Source organism: Terrapene carolina, unplaced genomic scaffold (assembly GCF_002925995.2).
Source record: "Terrapene carolina triunguis isolate 2854851 unplaced genomic scaffold, T_m_triunguis-2.0 Scaffold93, whole genome shotgun sequence".
In the NCBI taxonomy this organism is placed as follows: Eukaryota; Metazoa; Chordata; order Testudines; family Emydidae; genus Terrapene; species Terrapene triunguis.
The window spans coordinates 25,585,340-25,608,233 of NW_020664444.1; the positions used below are offsets into that span (position 1 = coordinate 25,585,340).

A 22,894-nucleotide genomic window follows, 5' to 3' on the forward strand; every position below is an offset into this window, starting at 1 on the left:
AGGGCAGAGGGCTGGGGGCATGTGAGGGGGTGCAGGAGTCAGGGCATAGGGTGTGGGAGGGGCTGGGTATGTGTGGAGGGTGCAGGAGTCAGGGATGGGGTCGTGGGGGGGGATGCATGGAGCTGGGGTGCAAGGGGGGTGCAGGGGTCAGGGCAGAGGGCATGTGAGGGGGTGCAGGAGTCAGGGCATGGGGTCGTGGGGGGGATGCAGGGGGCTGGGGTGGAAGGGGGTGCAGGGGTCAGGGCAGAGGGCTGGGGGGGTGGGCTGGGATCAGGGGGGGTGCTCCCAGCCCCCTGAGCAGCTCACAGCAGGGGGCTGGAGGGATACGCCCCGCTCGTGCCCTCCTTCCCCCTGCCTCTTCTCTGCCTCCTTACCGGTCTGAGCAGCGAGGGCGCTGGGGCTGCTCTTCTCCCATCCCTCGCAAGGGCCATCGGCGGCAGGGAGGGAGAGGAGGCGGGGCTCGACGCAGCACGCTGGGGGAAGAGGCGGGGGAGGGGGAAGGTTGGCTGCTGGCGGAGCCTGCCGTACTGCAGCAGCCGGCAGGACCAAGCATGCTTCTGCCCCCTGCCCCCGCCAGAGAGAGCGGTAGGTGGGGGGCGGAGAAGAGCGGGCTGGGTCGGGCAGGATTTTTAATGGCACGCTGCTGCCTACTGGGGTTTGGCAACGGGCTGAGCGGGACCCCGGCAGGCAGCAGCGTGCCATTAAAAATCGGCTGGTGTGCCGTCTTTGGCACGAGTGCCATAGGTTGCCGACCCCTGGTTTAGACTAATTAGTCTGTGCCCCTTTTGCAACTTTTCCCATCAACATTTATTGTGACAAGTTATTCTGACATTTTATGAACTTTTATTCACTGTTCCCACAGTTAAGGTCATAACTGAAATAAATTTATGGCCCAATTATCAATAAAGCTCCGAGGGGCAGGTCTTTCTCTGTTCTGTACAGCACTGCATACTCTGAGTGCTTAATAATAATGGAAAATCTATGGGAGAGGGTTTCAGTGGTAGCATACTCAAGAAGGTTTCCACATATTGTTCTCCAGAGAGGAGAGGTGTAACATCATGCTCCTGGGTATCTTGTAAACAGCAGGGATTAAACCTAGGATCTGAGCCTGCTTCCACTGCCTGAGCTAAAAGACACCACTCTGTTAGCCAAGGATGTAGTAGGCTCATCAATCTCGATGTGGCCCAGTCACCACTAGAAGGGGACAGAGAACCACGAAAAGTGTGTGGGGTTACAGATGCTTGCCCCCAATCCTACTATACTCTTCAATCTCGGGGGATACATTCACAGCACAGAACTATCCATGTGGTAGCCCTGAACCCATACCTGGTTCCAGGATCATCTGCTCTTCCCTCTAACTCTATGGTGGGGCTTCTCCACACTCAAGGAAGTTCCCCAATGTAGAGGGAACACTTCTGAGAAGTTGGTGGAGCCAACTGCAGATTTACTGCCATTTGTGGTGGATTGGCAAGGAAGACAGGCCAGTGCTCATCCACCCCATCCCACATCACACTCTCACCAAAGTGGATCCCCAGACCCATGGATGGGTGGAAAATGCCATGGAGGTGGATGACCTACTACTCCAAACCCCTCAAGCCCCCCCCCCCACTGCAATGTAATTACTGTCCTGGTTTGGGAAGCATAATTCCAAGAGACAAATGAGCTCAAAGCATTGATAGCCAATAAGGGCTTGGTTGCTCCAAGCACTTTCCTTTGTCCATTATTGACTGGATGATTCCTGATTTACACAACACAGACCATCAGTGCGTCACAGGCATGAATACAACAGTATTTTCCTGACTGCAACATTGACCTGATGCATTCACATGGTTACAAGAATAGACTGAGTATGTCAAGCAGAGGTCAGCTGCTCTCTGAAGTACAGCATTTGAAAGGAAGTCAATTCCTTCAGCATGAAGTTTAGTTTTTGAGTGGAGGTGAGGCTTCTTTGTTTGTCTGGGTTTTTTCACAGTGGGTTAAACATTTATTAGCAAAGAAGAAGCAGCCATTCAGTCCAAATTCTATTTGATATAAAAATGGATAAAACAGATGCCAGATCTAAATTTTATACTGTTTTACCTATCATACAAAACCCAGCTCAATCTACACCTTTAGAAAAGATCATGAGGGCCAAGGAGTTTAATATTTGCTTTGAAGAGATTGTAGGCTTAATATTTCTAAATAGTATACTAACATATAGGGCAGTATCCAAGCAAGAATTTTTTCATTATACACCTAGGATCAGATAATAGTTTGACATTTTATATAGCTCTTGCATGAAATAGATAGCTAACTGGTGCACTGTCAGAAAAGTAATGTGTTCTCAATAAGGGAGCTCTTACTAATGCAAAACTCCCACTGACTTCACTGAAGTAGGGAATGCAGGATCATACATAAAGTGCATAAAGAAATAATAAAGGCCACTGTTGATGGTTGATTTCTCATTTCCACACTGTTCAATGTCAGAAAGATGTCCCATAAAAGCAGAATTCAGTGTTTGAAAAAAGAAATTTGTTTCAGTTAGTAAAAATTCTATTGTAGCACAAAACAGCTCCTGAGTATTTCTTCCACTGCTTGCAGTCTTTAAGAACAACTGTTTCTGACATTTCTGGGCTATGACTGCAGCATTAGCTACAGCTGCTGCATGCAGTGGTAATTCTTCAAAATCTGGAGGATCGAAGACTATTAGACAAAACCTGGCAATAGTAAATTACATTGATAATATTTTACATAAGCATGAAGGGAATACTTACCACATGCAAATAGCCTGGAGTTCTGTTGCAGAGAACAAGTCAGCTGTCGACTGAGCAACATCAAGGCCATTTTACTCTTTCTTTAACCAGAAAAACCTCAAACTGGAGAGAGCACCTTATTCCAGCTGATGTTCTGAAAAAAAAAAAAAAAAAAAGTATCTATGTTCCCGTTGATCTAGTCATCACGATTACCATTTCACGCATCCAAATGGAGAAAGCCAGAAAGGATGTCAAATACAGTGGGTTGCTGCTGGAGTCTAACAGGAGCGCAAGGACTGAGAACACAACCTATCCAATGACGTCTTCTTCTCCAGGCAAATGACTCCGAGCCATCATCTATACCTTTTATCCCTAATAAAGGCTTACAAGTCCCATGGACGCCATACCAAATCTTACAATTTACATCAGCCACAGAGCTCATTATAGCAACATGAAACAAGACCAACAAGCCATAAGTTTATTGAGAGAAGGGGCTTTCCCTCACCCTTATTATTATTACAAGGTAAAAAAATTATTATTGTTACCTAGCTGTTATATAGCACTTTCATTAGTAGCTCTCAAAGCTCTTAAAAATGTCAGTATCATTATCACCATGTTGCACATGGGGAAACGGAGGTACAGGAAGAGCAAGTGACTTGCCACGGTTACCCAGCAAACTAGTGACAGAACCAGAATTAAAACTCAGGTCCTTCTAATTCCCAGTCCAGGGCCCTATCTACTAAGCCACAGTGCCTCCCTGTGGTATCTTCGATTCCTGTTGGCAACTTACAATTTGTGACCCTTGTGCTTCCAGGAATTGCAAATGCCAAGCAAGATACAAGATCCCCTTTATGTTATGAACTAAGGTCCACCATCTAACACTAAAAGGCACTTTTTGCACAAAAGATCACCTTTCATTTTACGTTCTCTCTCTGGCATGCTTTGTTGTGGAACTATATTGATGAGGGCTTTAAAAATTGTTACTAGTCCATGGCTCTTAAAGAGATTTGTCATTTAGATTCATCATAAATTATGGGAAGTGGTTGTGACTTTTTTTCCTTTTGACTTCACATAATAAAAAACATCCAGAGAGATTCTGCAAAAGAAGCTACAAAGCCAAGATAAAGGAAAGGACATCAGGAAGGGGGGAGATGGGGGGGCAGAACAAATCCCCTGAAAACATTCAGTATCTTCTACAGATAGTTCAAAGACCAAATTCTATCACCAAAGCCATGGGTGCTTGTGATGCTGTATGATTGGAACATGACCATTTATATCATTAATATTGCCACTACTGGACAACTGCAACAAATCTTGTACAAAGTAGTATCATGTGACGCGTTAGTGGGAAAGCTATGATTTGCTGAGTACGATTATCCTTTTGTATGCATGTATGAACTTTGTATCTAAAGTTATGAATATTGACTATGTACCAGTATTTCAAATGTGTTTGCTCCTGGGGTAACACCCACAAGATAGTTTACATCCAGTATAGCCAGCACAATGTGAATGGACCATTCAAGTTGATGGCTCATTAAAGAACACTTAACTCTCACAATGGGACATAGAAGAAATTCATCCAGCATAGCGAGCCTTCCTATGGATGCTTTAGCCAGAATATGGGTAATGGCTGCTCCTATGAGTCATCAAAGCATGCAAGGGCATGTGACCGTGGACTCCATCTTGTGCCTATAATTTCCCACAAACTAAGACTGAGAGAATTCCCTCCACATGGGAGAAGGTATACTAAAGGACTGTAGAAGTATATCCATTTTGCCTCTTTCCTGCTCTGATCTCTGAACTATGGACTTACACTAAAAGGAGCATATTGACTGAAGACCTTCCAATTTTTTGGAAGTTACCAGAGTCTTTACAAGCTGGCAATCTGTAATATCACTGCTATAAACCTGATCCAAGAACTTTTCAATGATTGTTATGTATATGACTTCCTTAACCTTTTTAACTCTCTTCTTCTTTTCTCTTATAAATAAACCTTTAGATATTAGATGCTAAAGATTGGCAACAGTGTGATTATTGGGTAAGATCTGAGTTATATACTGACCTGGCTATGTGGCTAATCTCTCGGGATTAGAGGACCCTGTATGTGATGGTTTTCAGCAACAACTCATCATAGAGTTCAGTGTCTGGGTGGTGAGACAAAGGCTGGAATGCCTAAGGAGACTGCATTTCTGACTTCTTGCTAACCAGTGTGGGGAGACAGAAGTTTACTTTTGTTACTGGCTTGGTATACCAAATGGAAGAATAAAAAACGGTTACTTACCTTCTGTAACTGTTGTTCTTCGAGATGTGTTGTTCACGTCCATTACACATTAGGTGTGCGCGTGCCGCGTGCACGAACGTCGGAAACTTTTCCCTCAGCGGCTCCTGTCGGGCCCGCAGGGTCTCCTTTCCCGCCAGAGCGGAGCCCCGCCCTCGCGTATATATATCCCTGCGGGCCCGACCCTCCCTCAGTTCCTTCTTGCCGGTGACTCCGACAGAGGGGAAGGAGGGTGGGAAGTGTAATGGACGTGAACAACACATCTCAAAGAACAACAGTTACAGAAGGTAAGTAACCGTTTTTTCTTCTTCGAGTGCTTGTTCACGTCCATTCCACATTAGGTGACTCACAAGCTTACCATTGGAGGAGGGTAGGAGTCAAGGAATAACAGACTGAAGCACCGCCCTGCCGACCCTCGCGTCATCTCTGGTCTGATGATGGATCGCGTAGTGGGCAGTGAAGGTATGCACCGACGACCAGGTGGCAGCCTTGCAGATCTCCTGGAGCGGAACCTGTGCCAAGAAGGCCGCCGGGGACGCTTGGGCCCTAGTGGAGTGAGCCCTGATCTGAGGTGCAGGCATGTTGGCGAGCTCATAGCACGTACGTATGCAATGCACGATCCACGCCGACAGGCGTTGCGTCGAAATAGGCTGGCCCTTCATTCGTTCCGCAACAGCCACAAACAGCTGAGTCGATTTACGAAAGGGCCTGGTACGGTCCAGATAAAAAGCCAAGGCTCGCCGCACATCCAAGGTATGTAGGCTGCGGTGACTTGGGTCCGTATGGGGCTTGGGGAAGAACACCGGTAAACAAATGTCCTGCCCCATGTGAAAATTCGTGACCACCTTAGGAAGGAATTTAGGGTGAGGTCTAAGCTGCACCTTATCTTTATAAAAAACGGTATACGGAGGCTCCGAGGTGAGGGCCCTCAATTCCGACACCCTCCTGGCTGAGGTAATGGCCACTAAAAACGCGACCTTCCATGAAAGGTGCGTGAGGGAGCAAGAGGCCAGGGGTTCAAAGGGTGGCCCCATGAGTTTAGTGAGGACCAGATTGAGGCTCCACGGGGGTATCGGAGGGCGCGAGTAGGGGAACACCCTGTCCAGCCCTTTGAGGAATCGGATTACAGTGGGATTGGAGAACACGGATCTCCCCGAGTCCCCAGGGTGGAACGCCGATATGGCGGCTAGATGCACCTTAATCGAAGCGGGGGCGAGGCCTTGACTCTTGAGGTGCAGCAAATAATCCAAAATCAGAGGTATGGAAGCCTGCAAGGGCTGGAAGAGCTGAGGCTCACACCACAGGGAGAAGCGTTTCCACTTGGCAAGATAGGCTGCCCTTGTGGAGGGTTTCCTACTACCAAGGAGGATTTGTTGGACCTCCTGAGAGCACCTGTGCTCCACATCACTTAGCCAGAGAGAAGCCATGCTGTGAGATGGAGTGATGGCAGGTGCGGGTGGAGTAGGCGACCCCGGTCTTGGGTGATGAGGTCGTGATGGAGGGGAAGGGCTATTGGAGTGGCCACGGACAGTTCCAACAGGGTTGTGAACCAGTGTTGGCGTGGCCACGCCGGGGCGATGAGAATGACCGTCGCCCTGTCCCTGCGGGTTTTTAGGAGGACCCTGTGGATGAGTGGGAATGGGGGGAAGGCATATTTTAGGCTCCCGCCCCACGGGATTGTAAAGGTGTCCGCCATTGAGCCCGGACTGCGGTTCTGGAAGGAGCAAAACTGCAGGCACTGGCTGTTGTCCTTGGTGGCAAACAGATCCACGCGGGGAAACCCCCACCTCAGGAAAATTGAACGGAGGATGTCCCGCCTCAGCCTCCACTCGTGCATGAGATAGGACCGGCTGAGACGGTCCGCCAGCCTGTTTTGGACCCCGGGGAGATAGGCAGCCCGGAGGTGCACTGAATGGGCTATGCAGAATTCCCAGAGGAGGAGTGCCTCGTGACAGAGGGGAGAGGACCGGGACCCGCCCTGCTTGTTTATGTAAAACATAGCGGTAGTGTTGTCCGTCAGAACCGACACGCTGTGTCCTCTTATGGTAGCGTGAAAGGTCTGGCAGGCGAGGCGAACCGCCCTCAGCTCCTTCAGGTTGATGTGAAGCAACCGTTCCTCCCTGGACCACAAGCCCTGAGTGCGCTGGTCCCCTAAGTGCGCCCCCCAACCCAGGTCCAACGCGTCTATCACTAACGTCAGATCTGGTTGTGGGGCGGCGAACGGGACACCCGCACAAACCTGCTGTCAATCGAGCCACCAACAGAGGGCGCTCGATACTCGAGCCGGGACCGTGACGACCATGTCCAATGGGTCTTTGTTGGGGCGATACACCTGGCCCAACCACAGTTGCAGAGGCCGGAGTCTGAGGCAGGCGAGCCCGACTACGTGTGTGCATGCTGCCATGTGCCCCAAGAGTTGTAGGCAACATCTGGCCGTGGTCGTGGGGAATCGTTGAATGGAGGTCACGGCCTCCTGGATGGCCAGGAATCGTACTACGGGGAGACTCGCCCGTGCCGTCACCGAGTCCAGGACTGCCCCTATGAAGTCCAGCGTCTGGGTGGGGACCAGTGAGGACTTGGGCACATTGATCAACAGGCCGAGTTTTCGGAATACTTGTAGCGCCAGTGCCACGTGGGCACGAACCTCCGTCTCTGACCGGCCCGCCAGGAGCCAATCGTCCAGGTACGGGTAGACGCGCATCCTCCTTTTTCTTAGAAAGGCTGCTACCACGGACATGCACTTTGTGAAGACACGCGGGGCTGTAGCCAGACCGAAGGGCAAGACCGTAAACTGGAAATGGCGCTGCTGGATAGTGAAACGCAGGAACCGTCGGTGGGCAGGGCGAATGGCGATGTGAAAATAGGCGTCTTTCATATCGAGGGCAGCGTACCAATCCCCCCGGATCCAGGGAAGGAATGATGGTACCCAGGGAGACCATGCAGAAACGGGGTTTTTGCAAGTACTTGTTGAGCTTGCGAAGGTACAGGATAGGACGGAGGCCCCCTTTCGCTTTGGGAATGAGGAAGTATCTGGAATAGAACCCTTTTCCTCTGCGGTGCAGAGGAACCTCTTCCACCGCCCCTACAGCTAGGAGGGTCTGCACCTCCTGCATAAGGAGTTGCTCGTGAGAGGGGTCCCTAAAGAGGGACGGGGGGGGGGGGGGTGGGAGGGAGGGGGCGAGGAGAACTGAAGGGCGTAACCCGCCTCTACCGTGCGCAGGACCCAGCGGTCCGATGTTATATGCGACCAAGCACGGAAAAAATGGGACAGGCAGTCCCTGAAACACAGGGGGGGATCCGGGGAGAAGATGGGCACGCTGTCCTCGATCGCAGCTTCAAAATCCTTGTTTATTTCCCGGCTGCGGTTTGTTGTGGCCCTGGTTTTGGCCTTGGTTAGGCGTATTGTTGCGCCTACGCCTATTGTCTCTGCCCCGCCTACGGTATGGTTCCTGCCGAGGGCGAGGATGGTACTGCCTCTGTGGAGGCTGTGGCTTGAAAGGCTTCCTCTGCGTTACAGGGGTGTGCATCCCCAATGACTTGAGGGTAGCCCGAGAGTCCTTGAGGCTATGGAGCCTGGCATCCGTTTGCTCCAAAAACAACCCCGAACCCTCAAACGGGAGGTCTTGGATGGTGTTTTGCACTTCCGGGGGAAGGCCAGAAGCCTGCAGCCACGCTGAGCGCCTCATTACTACGCCTGACGCGATAGTCCTAGCGGCCGCATCAGCCGAGTCGAGTGAGGCCTGTAATGAGGTTTTGGCCACTGCCTTTCCTTCGTCCACTATGGCCGCGAACTCAGGTTGCGATCCCTGGGGCAGAGCCTCCTTAAATTTCGATACTGATGCCCAGGAATTAAAATTATGTCTATTGAGGATCGCCTGCTGGTTTGCGATCCGCAATTGGAGGCCTCCGGACGAGTAGACTTTTCTACCGAACAAGTCCAAGCGCTTTGCCTCCTTGGCCTTGGGAGCTGGGGCCTGCTGGCCGTGCCGTTCCCTCTCGTTGACCGCCGAAACGACCAGCGAACATGGGGTCGGGTGAGAGAAGAGGAAGTCAAACCCCTTAGATGGGGCGAAGTACTTCCTCTCGACGCCCTTTGCCGTTGGCGCAGAGGAGGCTGGTGTCTGCCATACAGTTTTATAGTTTGTCTGTACCGTCTTTATCAGCGGAAGTGCGACCCTGGAGGGACCCTCCGGGCTAAGAATGTCCACCATTGGGTCCTCCTGCTCCACAGTCTCCTCTGCCTGTAACCCCAAATTGAGGGCTACCCGGCGGAGCAGGTCTTGGTGTGCCCGATGGTCAATCGGGGGAGGGCCGGACACTGTTGTGCCCGCCACGGCTTCATCCGGTGAGGCCCTTTGTGCGTCCTCGTCCTCCTGCAACTCCTCATCAGGTGCGTGGCCCTCCGGGGTGCGCCCCCTGCCAGGAGCCAGGGACGGTGCCGGGCTCGGTGCCGAGTCTGCCCTCTCTCTGTCGGGCGGTCTGGAGACCGTGGCCTCCGCACAGGAGGCAGGGCGGCACCGTGGGGAGCGGGACCGATATCCTGAGGGGCCCGATCTCGAGGTTCTGGACGGTGGGCCTTGTTGGTGATAGGCCCACGGGGTCCAGAACGGCCATTGGCCAGGATGGCTCCAATGCGGTTGCCAAGAGGCCTCATGCTCTCTAGCGGCGTGCCCTCTGCGTCCATATCTGCTGGAAGCGGCCGAGCCCTCTTCCGACGCCAGGGACGGCGACCTAGAGGGCCACGGCGGTGCCGTTGAGCGGTGCAGTTCCGGAGTTGGGGAGCGGTGTCTTCTGGATCGGGACCGTGAGAGGCGCCGCGCAGACCTGGATCTGGATCGGTACCGGCGGTCCCGGGACCGGGAACGGCTGCGGTCGGGCGGTCTCGGAAACCTTGCGGCCGATGCGTCCCGGTGCCTGCTCGAGACGGGCTGCTGGGACGGTGCCTCGCTCGCGTCGGGGCCTGACTGCTTGGTGGCCCGTTGCGCGGTGGGAAGCCGGGAGCTCACCGAGGCGGAGCTCGACTGGGACCGGCGCCGTGAACGGTGCCGAGATGGCGACCGCGATGGGCGCATCATCACCGGCTTGCCTTTGGATGGCAGTCGCGGCGGAATGTCTGTAGCACGGAGCGTACTTTCGGAGGACAATTCAATGAGGTCCTTTGCTGCCTCAAATGTGTCCGGGGTGGAGGGTTGTTCCAACAGTTCCTCCAGCCCTTCCTCCTCGCTCGACGCGCTTATCCCGGGGCTCGACGGGCCTTTCGGCGCCGGAGCCACTGGTACCGGGACCTGTATCGGGGCCGTAACGGCCTTGGCAGCACTCGCGGTAGTCGCCGAAGCCGACTTCTTGTGCGGGGAACGTCCCCGGGCCTTGGGCAGGCTCTTCGGCCCGGTCGGCGAAGAAGAACGGTGCCGGGTGTGTTCCCGTCGAGGCGGCACCGTAGGCTTAGTCTGTCCTGCTGGCGTCGGGTCGCGGACCGATGCCGGGGCACTCCGCACCGAGGCCAACGGTGCCGCGGAGGAGGAGGGCTGCAACGCCGCCTCCATAAGGAGCTGCTTCAGACGCGAGTCTCTTTCCTTTTTTGTCCTTGGCTTAAAAGCCTTACAAATCTTACAATGCTCCTTTTGGTGAGCTTCCCCCAGGCAACGGAGGCACGAATCGTGCGGGTCGCTCAACGGCATAGGCCTGCGGCACGTGGCACAAGCCTTAAAGCCTTGGGGGTGCGGCATGCCCCGCCGCCCAGGGCCGGTGCCGGGGTAGCCCAACGCCTATCGCAAAGAGATTTTCAGGTCTTTACGAGGGACTAATTAACTGGTACTTAACACTAGCTTCTAAACAATTAACTATAACGAACTGATAACTATGACTAAACACTTATGCTAAGGGACACTCTCTGACGAGAGTAGAGTTGTTCCAACGTCGCCACGGGCGGTAAGAAGGAACTGAGGGAGGGTCGGGCCCGCAGGGGTATATATACGCGAGGGCGGGGCTCCGCTCTGGTGGGAAAGGAGACCCTGCGGGCCCGACGGGAGCCGCTGAGGGAAAAGTTTCCGACGTTCGTGCACGCGGCGCGCGCACACCTAATGTGGAATGGACGTGAACAAGCACTCAAAGAAGAACCACCAGTTTTGGGTGAGTCTGCCCTATTTATCAGCAGCTTGTCTTGAATCTGGTATTCTCAGCTGTGACCCACTGGGGCACGGTGACAGTGCTGCGCACAGGTATCCAAGGGAAGACATTGCAATCTAAGTAGCCTTGCTAGTGAAGACTTGGACCTGGACTGTAACGTGGCTGTTTTTTTACTCTGAATTATCTACAGTAATGGGAATAGTGTCTAGCTGAGCTATCATCTCCATTCATGACCAATTAGCCAATGCGGGCAAGGGGGTTTAAATTAAAATCTTATTCTTAAAAACATGAACTCATGTTCGACTCAGTGCAGCAAGTATCTTCCCACCAACTTCCCTCCCCCAACACAACTCATGGCAATTCTTATGCTGCTTCTTCTTATGGGCCTCCTCTTGATTGTCAGAAGTTGTTGGAATAGTTTTATGAAGTTTCAGGTATAAATATGCAGTTCACAGGCAATGTCACTTGTGCCCTCCATAGGTCCCCGTGGGAACAGACCTATAGCTTGTTATGTGATATGCCATGAAAATGTATCTGCTTTTCCAGCCTCCTTTCACAGAAGCATTCTGCCTTTACTGCATATATCTAATAAAATATTTGAACATACGCTTATGACTAGATGCCCAGGAAGCTGCTAGTTTATTGTTGCATGGATGAAAAGTAAGTTTTAGCAAACACTAAAAAGGTCAGAAGTTTAATTTCTCTGTTACCATTAACCAAGATGGCATTTGCTTTACTTTACACATCATTATTTTTTGACAGTTCCAGACAGTCCCTGCCAATCTGAGTTTATTAATTCGGAAAGACAATTTTTGTGTTGAAAAGAGCCCCTATGTCTTCCCTAAGATAATCAGCCTGACACTTGGTTGCACTTAGATTAGACATAGTTAAATTTAAAAATCAAACCTATTTTGAAATTTGCCAACCCGAGAAAACACTTACATAATATTTGTTGTATACTTTGGAAAAGTTAGAGGCTCATTGCAATGACATGACACCCACTTCTCATGAGCGCCTCTTCTGGTCAGATGCGTCTGCGGTCTTTAAACAGTCCCAGACCTGGTATCAGGCCGTACCCACAGGGCTTCCTCCCTGGAGGCAATGGTTTTGCCATTTCTGGGCCCTTCTGGCCCCAGCTGGGCCACTAAGTAGTTCAGATCCCCTTCTGGAGGTCTACCGCTATCCGATTGTAGGCCATTTCCCCAGTGGCCTATGGAGGGGGGGAGTGGGGGGAGACACACACCACCAGGCCCACTCACTACTCCGGGTCCCAGCCAGGGACCTCAAGAATAGCAGCCACACACCACCCTGTCCCTTTAACAAAACTACTTTCAGTTCCTTCGGCCACTTCCCCGCAGTCCCAGCCTTCACCCATGCTTCACCCTTAGCTCAGGGCCCTCCTGTATTCAGGCCCAGTAGCCAGCCAGGTGCTCTTCCACACTCCCACCCCCATCCTCCAGCACTGAGCTGTCCATGGTGCTGCAGTTCCCTTTAGCCAGCCTGGAACATCATCTACTCCCGAGGGCATTCTGCACCAAAAAAATAAAAATTCTGTGCACAGTATTTTAAAATTCTGCAAATGTTATTTGTCAAATGGGGAGGCTCCAGCATGGCAGCGGGGAGCACAGGCCACTGGCTGCACAGAGGTGGGAGATCACTGTGCAGCTCCCCCCCGGGACACAGACTCAGCGGTGAGGCTGCACCAAACCCTGACACAGCGCAAGGACTGGACTTGCCCCAGAAATACCCCAGGGCCCTGTCCCTCCGTGCCAGGTGCACCAGGTGTGGGCAGGCAGGCTCAGCATGGCAGTATCCAAGTGTGGAGGGGCTTAGTGGGGGAGATCTAGGTGTGGGTTGAGAGGGTTCTGCGTGGGGCAATCTGTGTGTGGGCGGCTCAGTGAGGGATCCAGGTGCAGGGGGGATCTGGATGCACAGGGGCTTGTTGGGGGGTTCTGGGTGCAATGGTAATAGTACTCTACAGGAGGGTCCAGATGAAAGGTGGTTGCGGCTCAGCGGCAGGGTCTGAGTGTCGGGGGGATAGAGCTCAGCAGGAGGGTCTCGGTGTGGGAAGCTCAGTGGGAATGGTCCAGATGCTGGGGGAGTTGGGCTCAATGGGGTGGGGATCCAGGTGCAGCTGGTTGGGGCTCGGTTAGGGTGGGGATCTGGGTGTGGATGGCTCATTGGGGTAATCCAGGTGCAGAGGGAGTGGGGCTTGTTGGCGGGGGGGTTCTAGGTGTGTGTGGGGGTGAGGCTCGGTGGGAGGGTCTTGGTATGAGGGGGTCTGGATGCACAGGGGTTGGGCGGAAGGGGGAGCAGCTCCCTGTACAGTGATCCTTCCCCCTGCAGCTAAGGAGCAATAGGTGCAGGAAGCACTGGGGGAAAGGGGGGGGGTTCAGAGCTTACTACAGCTGGGAAAGATCTGGGGGTGGGTCTGACATCCCCGGATGCAATGCAGGGGATGAGGAAGTCTCATCTTCCCCAGCCCAGCTGGGACTAGCAGCTGAGTCTGGCGGAGGGTAGGAGCCACCAGCCGGGTCTTCCCAAGTCCCGTCCCCTGCCCCACAGTGATTTACCTGTCTGCCGGGTGCCCTTGGCACCCAAAACATACTGCTGGGGAGGGTCTTATGACCGCTCTTGTGGCTTCCCTTTGCTTCCCCGTCAGAAAGTCACTTTTCTGCGGGGAAACAAAGAAATCTGCGGGAGACATAAATTCTGTGCATGTGCAGTGGCGCAAAATTCCCCCAGGAGTAATCAGCTGCACTCCTCTGGCTCCAGGAAGAAACTGACTGGCTGCTCCCTGCAGCCCCTCTGATTGGCTAGCCCTTTGCAGTCTCTCTAGGCCACTTGGAGGACTTAGCTCCACTGCTCCGTTCCTTGGATGGGCGTGACAGGACCCTGATGCCTCCAGAAGGGGGCCTCTGGGCCTAGTCCACCCCATCATACTCATGATATACATTTATTAATTTTGGATCAGGAGTTTAATGAAGCTGGAGTTACCACTTGTAGAAAGCAGAGTTACTTGGTTTCCAGCAGAAGGTTCATTTAATTTGGTCCCCTTAATGCCTATTAATATTTTCCATCACAATTCCTCTCCATTTCCTCCATATAGGCTCAGACCCTTCAAAGACTTACACACCTGCTGAACTTCACACACTGTGTATTCCCATTTACTTCAATGAGACCCCTCACTAGTATGTAAAAAGTTAAGTGCTGTATCTGAATTGTACTTTATACATTGATTTTATGATATATTCTGTTTTTCTGGCATATGCCTGGGTCAAAAGCCAATGTCACTGTGGTAGGGAACTGTTTTCAGGACAAAAAAGTCATGTCCCCACCCACTGCCCCACTAGTTAATAAGCCAGGATATTACAGCTCTAAGCTATCTACTTGTTCTTTACTACTGTAATTCCTGGTTTCCTTCACATCCCTTAACTAAATTTGCTTTATAAGACATTGCCTCAGAAACCTCCCTAGGAAACTGATAAAACTGTAATCAGCCATTATTTTCTGTAATGATAACACAAAACATGGCAATGAAGTTCTACCCATGGCACAAGGCTAAAATTTAACTTGGGGAAAAATAATGGATTTATAACGTTTATTAGGTCATCTAGTCTAGTCCCTTTCAGGATTGATCCCTTCTGCATGTTCTGCAGTAGCTTGTCTTGGCCACCTTCCTTCTGAATTATGAGATGCTTCTGTGTATGCAGATCAAACACACACTGGCTTTAGTTTTGCAGCCATAACACACTGCATATCTACTTTCTTTCCACTACCATCCCTAGTTCTCTTTCAACATTATTGCTTTTCACACATCTTCCTTCTCACTAAATCTCTGTGTTACCAACTGTTTTCCCTGAACAGATTAGCTCATATTTTTGCTGGCAGAATCTTATTTTATTATTCCCTATCTAGCATCCTTTAAATTATAATGTTCTTGCAATGTTTAAAATTACATTTTGAGATGGTATTGGCTTTATGTAAAAGCTCCTTGAAAACAACACAAAATTATTATTACAAGAGTGTAAGAATTAAGTAGCTTGCTTTAATTTTGCTTGACAGCTGTTTTAAAAAGTTTTATTATTTTGCAGCCTGAGGTCAGAATATATCATAGATAAGGCTAAAATTTAATCATGGGTATTTTTGGTAAGTCATGGACAAGTCATGGGGCAACAAACAAACAAAAATCACAGCCTGCCCATGACTTTTACCAAAAATACCCCTGACTAAATCTCTACTTCTGGGACCCCGCTGCTCCAGGGGGGAGCCTGCTCCAATGCTGGGGGTTGACTGTCACCCTGCCACTGGGGACCACTCTCTGTATGGCCTCCAGGCACCCCAGGGCTGCTACTCCAGCTGCCCAGGGACCGCTGTTTGGGCACTTCCCGGAATCAGCCACGCCGGCCGCTGTTCCGGCTACCCAGGGTCGCCTGAGCAATGGCCGGTGCGGCTGGCCCTGGGGCAGCCCCCGGGACCGCTGCTCAGACACTCCCTGGGGCTCCCCAGAACTGCTATATGGGTGGTCCCCATGACCAGCCGCACTGGCCACTGCTGGCCAGGACCACCGTAACAGCTGGTCCTGGGTCACTCCGGCAACGGCCGGTGCGGCTGGCTGTGGGGTGCCCGAGCTTGAAGTAATGGAATCAGTGACTTCTACGACCTCCGTAAAAGAATCGCAGCCTTAATCGTAGAATCATAGAAATGTAGATCTGGAAGGCACCTCAAGAGGTCATATAACCCATCCCCCCATGCTGAGGCAAGAATAAGTACATTTAGACCATTCCTAACAGGTATTCGCCTAAACCGTTCTTAGAAACCTCGACTAACAGGGATTCCACAATCTCCCTTGGTAACCTGTTCTTCAGCTTAACTATCCTTTATCACATAGTAAAGAAAACCAACTCCCTCTCTACTTCCATTATGCATAGCTCCTCTCACTAAGCTGGATCTTTTAACTGATTGGTACATTTGCCTAAATGTCCATTAAGTTGTTGCCATTTGTGAATCCTGTCTGCACTTAGGATTTTTCTTCTAATTTCCCACTAGTGTAGCACTATCAATGCAAGCAATCTCAGTATAATTCACTCTATAGGGCACGTAAATTTAAGGGCATAGGTTTTTATTTATTTTAGGTTTATTTGTTGTTTTAAATACATACACCCAGTTTAGTATTGGAAGTACTTTGCATTTTACTAAAACATACCTTGCAAGACAAATCTACATTTCAGAATGAAGTTCACAGGATCTGTATCTGAAACCACTGTTCAGCAAAAGTGCCAGAGTAAGAGGTGAAACACACGTATTTCAAGAATGTGAGACAGAAGATATCGTTGCTGCTGACTGCAGCCTTCTAGCTCATTCTTTCTGTTTAAAACACAGGAGCCTGCTTTAAATTCATGGGGACAGATTCATTTCTCTCTCAACTGCTGAAAAACCATTTAACTGGGGACAATGAAATGGTTTAGTAAATTGCAGTACAAGCTGTGCAGTGCAATTACACCAAAGATCTCCACAACAATTTGGGGAGAATGGGCTCTCTTTCCTTTAGCTGCCCTCACTTATAAAAAACCTTGACTTTGCTAGGCAGGCATGGCAGTTATGCCACTATGCAAGGAGTTAACTCAGGGGTCTGCAACCTTTCAGAAGTGGTGTGCTGAGTCTTCATTTATTCACTCTGATTTAAGGTTTCGTGTGCCAGTAATACATTTTAACGTTTTTAGAAGGTCTCTTTCTATAAGACTATAATATATAACTAAACTATTGTTGTATGTAAAGTAAATAAGGTTTTTAAAATATTTAAGAAGCTTCATTTAAAATTAAAATGCAGAGCCCCCCGGACTGGTGGCCAGGACCTGGGCAGTGTGAGTGCCACTGAAAATCAGCTCGCGTGCTGCCTTTGGCACGCGTGCCATAGGTTGCCTACCCCGGAGCTAACTGTTCGTACCCTCAAGCTCACACACTGTTCATTTACTTCCAACACAGATCTGAGAGCAAGAAGGGCTTTTTAATTTCATGTAGAAAATTTAGTGCTGGTGAAAGGTGGAAGACTGACAGCCCTAGGGACTGCAGTTCTGTCATTATCCATCGACCTGGTTCCAAGTAGGCAGCCACAGTGCAAACTTCCCTATACTGTTCCATCAACATGCCTAAAGGCAGAAGTGGAAATACAACCTCCAAAAGCAAAAGAGTAGCTCCTTTTCCAAGCACCTTGGATCGTTTACATGATAGATATTTACCCAAAAGCGGAGATGAGTAGGTCATTTCACAATTCAGTACACTGTTGTCAGGTGACCCTTTAGGGAGGGCAAAGTGTAGACAGCACTAGTTCAATGGAAGAATTCTTCCATCAATCTAGCTGCTGCATCTTTATGCCAATGTGCTGCTGTAGCATTTTAAGCATAGAAAAGCCCCAAATCAGCTCCTGATCCTGGAGTCAAGTCATGAATGGCACTATTCACAGCGAGAAGGGACATAATTAGGAGCTGGGCAAATACTGCAAAGAGGATCCATAAATACTGTTTTGAATAACCCCTGAATTTGCTAGGATGATCTATATAAACCTTTTTAATACTTCTTCGCAAGAATATTCATGGTAAGATCAAGTGTCCCAAATAATGTACAAATATGTATATACCAGCATTCACACTGCAAATAAATATCATTGTCTCCTACATAGGGAAGTGGCACTTACGAGAGCAGTTCTCCCAACTCACAGACACAATAATCCAAAAGGAGAGAGATGTAGATGTGTCACCTCAATGCACCCTTTGCAAAACAGACTGCGCATCTGGATGCAAAACAGAATTACTCTGTGTGAATATGACAAGAAAAAAACATGAACAGTAAGTCTGCAAAAGAGCCAATAAATCTCTCTTTAGAGCATGAGGATCCAGTTGTTTTCAAAGCTAGGGTCCATATATGTAGCTAAATGTAATACACTCTCTTGTGGAAAAGAGAATAGGGAAAGCTTAAAAAACATCCCAAATCTCCCTCAGTCTTTTTATCTCCTGCTGGCTCTCCCCTTCCTCTCTTTCCCATCATAACCTTCCCCAAAAAGCATAAAAGTCCCCCTATGAATTAAATCAGACTTCTTTCCTGTTTGTAGATGTTAGGTAACACCATCATCATATTTAATTATGAACAAATAATATTGGAAAAACAACTCACGAAGAGCCCAGAGGCTGAACTATTTTTGTACATTTCACAAACAGCTGGGGGTTGGGGTTGGTTCATCTAGCCTCTAGCCATAGTCACGTTCTTCCCCAGGATTTATCTGAGCAAGGGTGGGTGAATCTATTGACTTCCTGCCGACTACATCAAAGAGAGACTACTTATACAGTACCTGCCACTCAAGGGCCTCAAAATGCATGGCACTCATTAACCATCACCACCCTTGTGAACCATTTCACCGGTGAATAGGGAGCAACTTGACAACCTTCACATGTTATTAACCTTGTTACATGTTATTGATTAACATAACGAATGTCATTCAAGGCTACCAGACATTGCCTAATCAATCTACCGGTAGGATTAGCAATGTGAAATCTGTTAAGAGCCCTTGTCCAGGACAGCATCAAAGAACATAGAACAAGCGCTGTGTATGTACTAACTTAATGCTTAAGAGTTCTTAAGGAGAAGGACACTGATGTTGTTGCTCTGCAAGAAACTCATGCTGCAGACTATAAGCAAGCTGTAAAATATAAAATTAATGGCTATGAACTCATTGGCACCATGAATGATGCAAAATATGGCCTCGCCAAGTATATGAGGCATGGCCTTAAGATGTCTATCCTGGAGGAATCCAGGATGTTCATTATGGTCTGTTGTCCAATTCTTAGGTCAGCAATAGAGATTCCCATGTTAATTTGTAAGTTAATGGAGAGGGTTTTATTGGCCCATCTCACCCCATCTTTGAAGTCATTCTACCAAAGGAACAGGCCAGTTTCGGACTGGGGTGAAGTTGCTGCAACCAGGTTCTCACCACTAATAGTTATATTGAGGGTGGCTTCCAGCAGAATGTAAGAATCAAAACAGCATTGACTGATTTATCCACTGCCTATGATGCAGTATGGAGATATGGGCTATTACCCAAGGCATCAAGGGTCATCAAATACCATAGCACTATGTGACTCCTGGCCACAATGTTGAGCAAATGTAGCTACGGTGTCCTTTTGAATGGGCAGATCAGCAAAGCACATGCCCTCTGTGGTGGTTTACCTCAAGGATCTGCGTTGTCCCCCTTTCACTATACAATACCTATATTAATGTCTTACCTGACACAATTTTGCATATGTTCATTTATGCTGATAACATCACTCTTGCAGTACAGGCAAAGACCTCATTGCCATCAGTGACATTCTCTCCACCAGCCTCAAGATAACATAGGAATACTTTCAGTACTGGAAGCTCTGCCCCAATGCCTCCAAAAGCTTGGTAATAGCCTTTTCCCTAAACAACAAAGCTGCCAAGGAACCACTTAATGTCACCATCAACAGATCTGAAATGAGCCCTGTCTGAAGTGTAACTCTAGAGAGAAGCTTGTCTTTTAAAGCTCATCTGGAAAAGACATGTGAAAAGGTAAAAGCAACAATTAGCCTCATATGAAAATTCATAGGCGGAACATGGGGTGCCAATGCGCACACACTTTGAACAGCCACTGTAGAAGTGATATACTTGATCACTAAATTTAGTACACCAGTTTGGGCAGGCAGCTCTCACATTCCAAACCTCTGCATGTGTAGCTTAATGCCACAAAGAGAATTACAGCTGGAACATTAAAATCAACATCTGTTCAATGGTTGCCCACTCTGGCATGTATATCTGGCTGCACCCAAGATCTGGAGTGACAGGCATCCAGAGAGACAGTTACAAGTGAACCATGACCAACTTGAACTTATCAATCCATGAGGACCTCCAGAACTTTACAAAGACATGCATGAAATCTTACAAGCCTTTTTGGCATTAGGCTAAAGCTCTTAAAAATGTCCTAATTCAGGGGTTCTCAAACTTCATTGCACGGGGACCCCTTCTGACCACAAAGTTACTACATGACCCCGGGGGTGAGGGAGGCGTGGAGCCCGAGCCCTGCCACCCTGGATGAGGGTGGAGCTTGGGCTTCAGCTTCGGCCCTAGGACCCAGCAAGTCTAATGCTGGCCCTGGCAAACCCTTTAAAATGGGGTCACAACCCACTTTGGGGTTCCAACCCACAGTTTGAGAACCGCTGTCCTAATTCAATCTGGAGGCACACTGGAAAGAATTCTGAGCTAATACGAATGTCTCAAACAACATCTGATTGCCAACCCACAAAAGAACTTCCAGGCTTCAATCTATGCCAGAAACAATGATCCACATTGAACATTTTCAGAACATAGCATGGCAGATGCTGTCATCTCTTACACCTCTGGAAGATGAGACACAATGCAACTGTGGACACCAGTCACAAACTATGGACCACACTGTAAAAAATAGTGCCCGTGTCGATCTTTTGCTGGTGGCATCTCAGACTTACACCAAGCCACTTCTGAAGCTACTTATTTATCTGGACTCGGCTATTTGAACATTGCTAATCACTTCTTTTGCCATACAAAGATGATGACAGGTGAATATATCAAAGCAGAGAGAAAGTAAGCAACTTGCCTGAGGATTACACATAGTTATTAGCAGAGCTAAGGATGGTACCTAGAAATCCCGACTTACTGCTCTAACCACTTAAAAAAAAATCTGACAGTATGTTAGCTAAGGGTATTTGGGGATTATTTAATTGTAATTCACTCAGCCACAGGAAGAGAGTGAAGAATTCAGCAGTCTGTGTATGTGCAATGAAAGTACAATAGATCACGTTAAGTCTTTTTTCTTCAAGACTTTCTCAGGTCATTCATGATGGTTATTCTCTGTCTGCACGTCCAAAACTGGCAATGAATGGCACACTGGTAAAATATGGCTCCCACTTCCAAATACTGAGCCTGAGACTGACTGTGAATTTGAAAAACAAACAAACAAAAACAACGCAAGAAGCCATCTTCCAAAGAAGGCTAACAGCATTTTGGACTGTATAAGTAGGAGCATTGCCAGCAGATCAAGGGACGTGATCATTTCCCTCTATTCGGCAATGGTGAGACCTCATCCGGAGTACTGTGTCCAGTTTTGGGCCCCACACTACAAGAAGGATGTGGAAAAATTGGAAAGAGTCCAGCAGAGGGCAACAAAAATGATTAGGGGGCTGGAGCACATGACTTATGAGGAGAGGCTGGGGGAACGGGTTATTTAGTCTGCAGAAGAGAAGAATGAGGGGGGATTTGATAGCTGCTTTCAACTACCTGAAAGGGGGTTCCAAAGAGGATGGATCTAGACTGTTCTCAGTGGTACCAGATGACAGAACAAGGGGTAATGGTCTCAAGTTGCAGTGGAGGAGGTTTAGGTTGGATATTAGGAAAAACTTTTTCACTAGGAGGGTGGTGAAGCACTGGAATGGGTTACCTAGGGAGGTGGTGGAATCTCCTTCCTTGGAGGTTTTTAAGGTCAGGCTTGACAAAGCCGTGGCTGGGATGATTTAGTTGGGGATTGGTCCTGCTTTGAGCAGGGAGTTGGACTAGATGACCTCCTGAGGTCCCTTCCAACCCTGATATTCTATGATTCAAAGTTCCACATGCTCCTTCTGTCAGGAGTCTTCTTTTTCCATTAGTCAAACTTTGAGAAGTCTAATTAAAATGCTAATTGAATTATGTACCTTTGTGCAGCTTTTTAAAAAAAAAAATCATATAAAAGGTGTGTAAATGAGGAAGTTGTTTTTAGGTTTTTTTTTTTTTAAAACCATCTTTTTCTTAAAAACAAAAACAAAAAAACACAACTGATATGAAATGTACCAAAGGTGAAAGCTTTCACACTGAATATTCAAAGCCCAGAGAGCCGCAGGAGTGTGATAACCAATGGCCAAGATAAGGTTTCCTGAAAACCCACAATGCGGGAAGTAGGAAAATCCTACCAAATGGGAGTAGCTTTGAACAGGAGCCAGACATCTTCCCTCTAGCATCCATGTGAGCTCAGTGCATCAAGGAGGTTATAGACTCTACTGGAGAGGTTTTAGTTGGGGGCTGTAGGTGACGGCTACTGGCGTTCTGTTATTGTCTTTGTTGGGCCTGTCTTGTAGTAGGTGACCTCTCAGTATCCTTCTGGCTCTGTCAATCTGTTTCTTCACTTCACCAGGTGGGTATTGCAGTTTTAAGAATGCTTGATAGAGATTCTGTAGGTGTTTGTCTCTGTCTGAGGGATCGGAGCAAATGCGGTTGTATCTTAGAGCTTGACTGTAGACAATGGATCGTGTGATGTGGTCTGGATGAAAGCTGGAGGCATGTAGGTAAGTATAGTGGTCAGCAGGTTTCCAGTATAGGGTGGTGTTTATGTGACCATCACTTATTAGCACTGTAGTGTCTAGGAAGTGGACCTCTTGTGTGGACTGGTCCAGGCTGAGGTTGATGGTAGGCTGGAAATCGTTGAAATCTTGGTGGAATTTTCAAGGGCCTCCTTCCCATGGGTCCAGATGATGAAGATGTCATCAATGTAGCGCAAGTAGAGTAGGAGCATAAGGGGACGAGAGCTGAGGAAGCGTTGTTCTAAGTCAGCCATAAAAATGTTGGCATATTGAGGGACCATGCAGGTACCCCTAGCAGTCCTGCTGACTTGGAAGGTATAAATTGTCCCCAAATCTGAAATAGTCGTGGTTGAGGACAAAGTCAAAGTTCAGCCACCAGGTTTTCC

At 48.9% G+C, this 22,894-nt stretch overlaps 1 protein-coding gene across 2 annotated transcripts in view; it reads right to left on the reverse strand.

Annotated features, from left to right (window-relative positions):
• The window catches only part of ABAT (4-aminobutyrate aminotransferase), a 158,301-nt gene that overhangs the window by 88,155 nt on the left and 47,252 nt on the right, over positions 1-22,894 (reverse strand). For both annotated transcript variants that reach the window (XM_026650738.2, XM_026650737.2), the window contains exon 2: positions 2,754-2,886. In XM_026650738.2, the coding sequence (XP_026506523.1) occupies positions 2,754-2,823 (70 nt within the window). In that variant the 5' untranslated portion in view covers positions 2,824-2,886. The remainder of the gene's footprint in view (positions 1-2,753; positions 2,887-22,894) is intronic.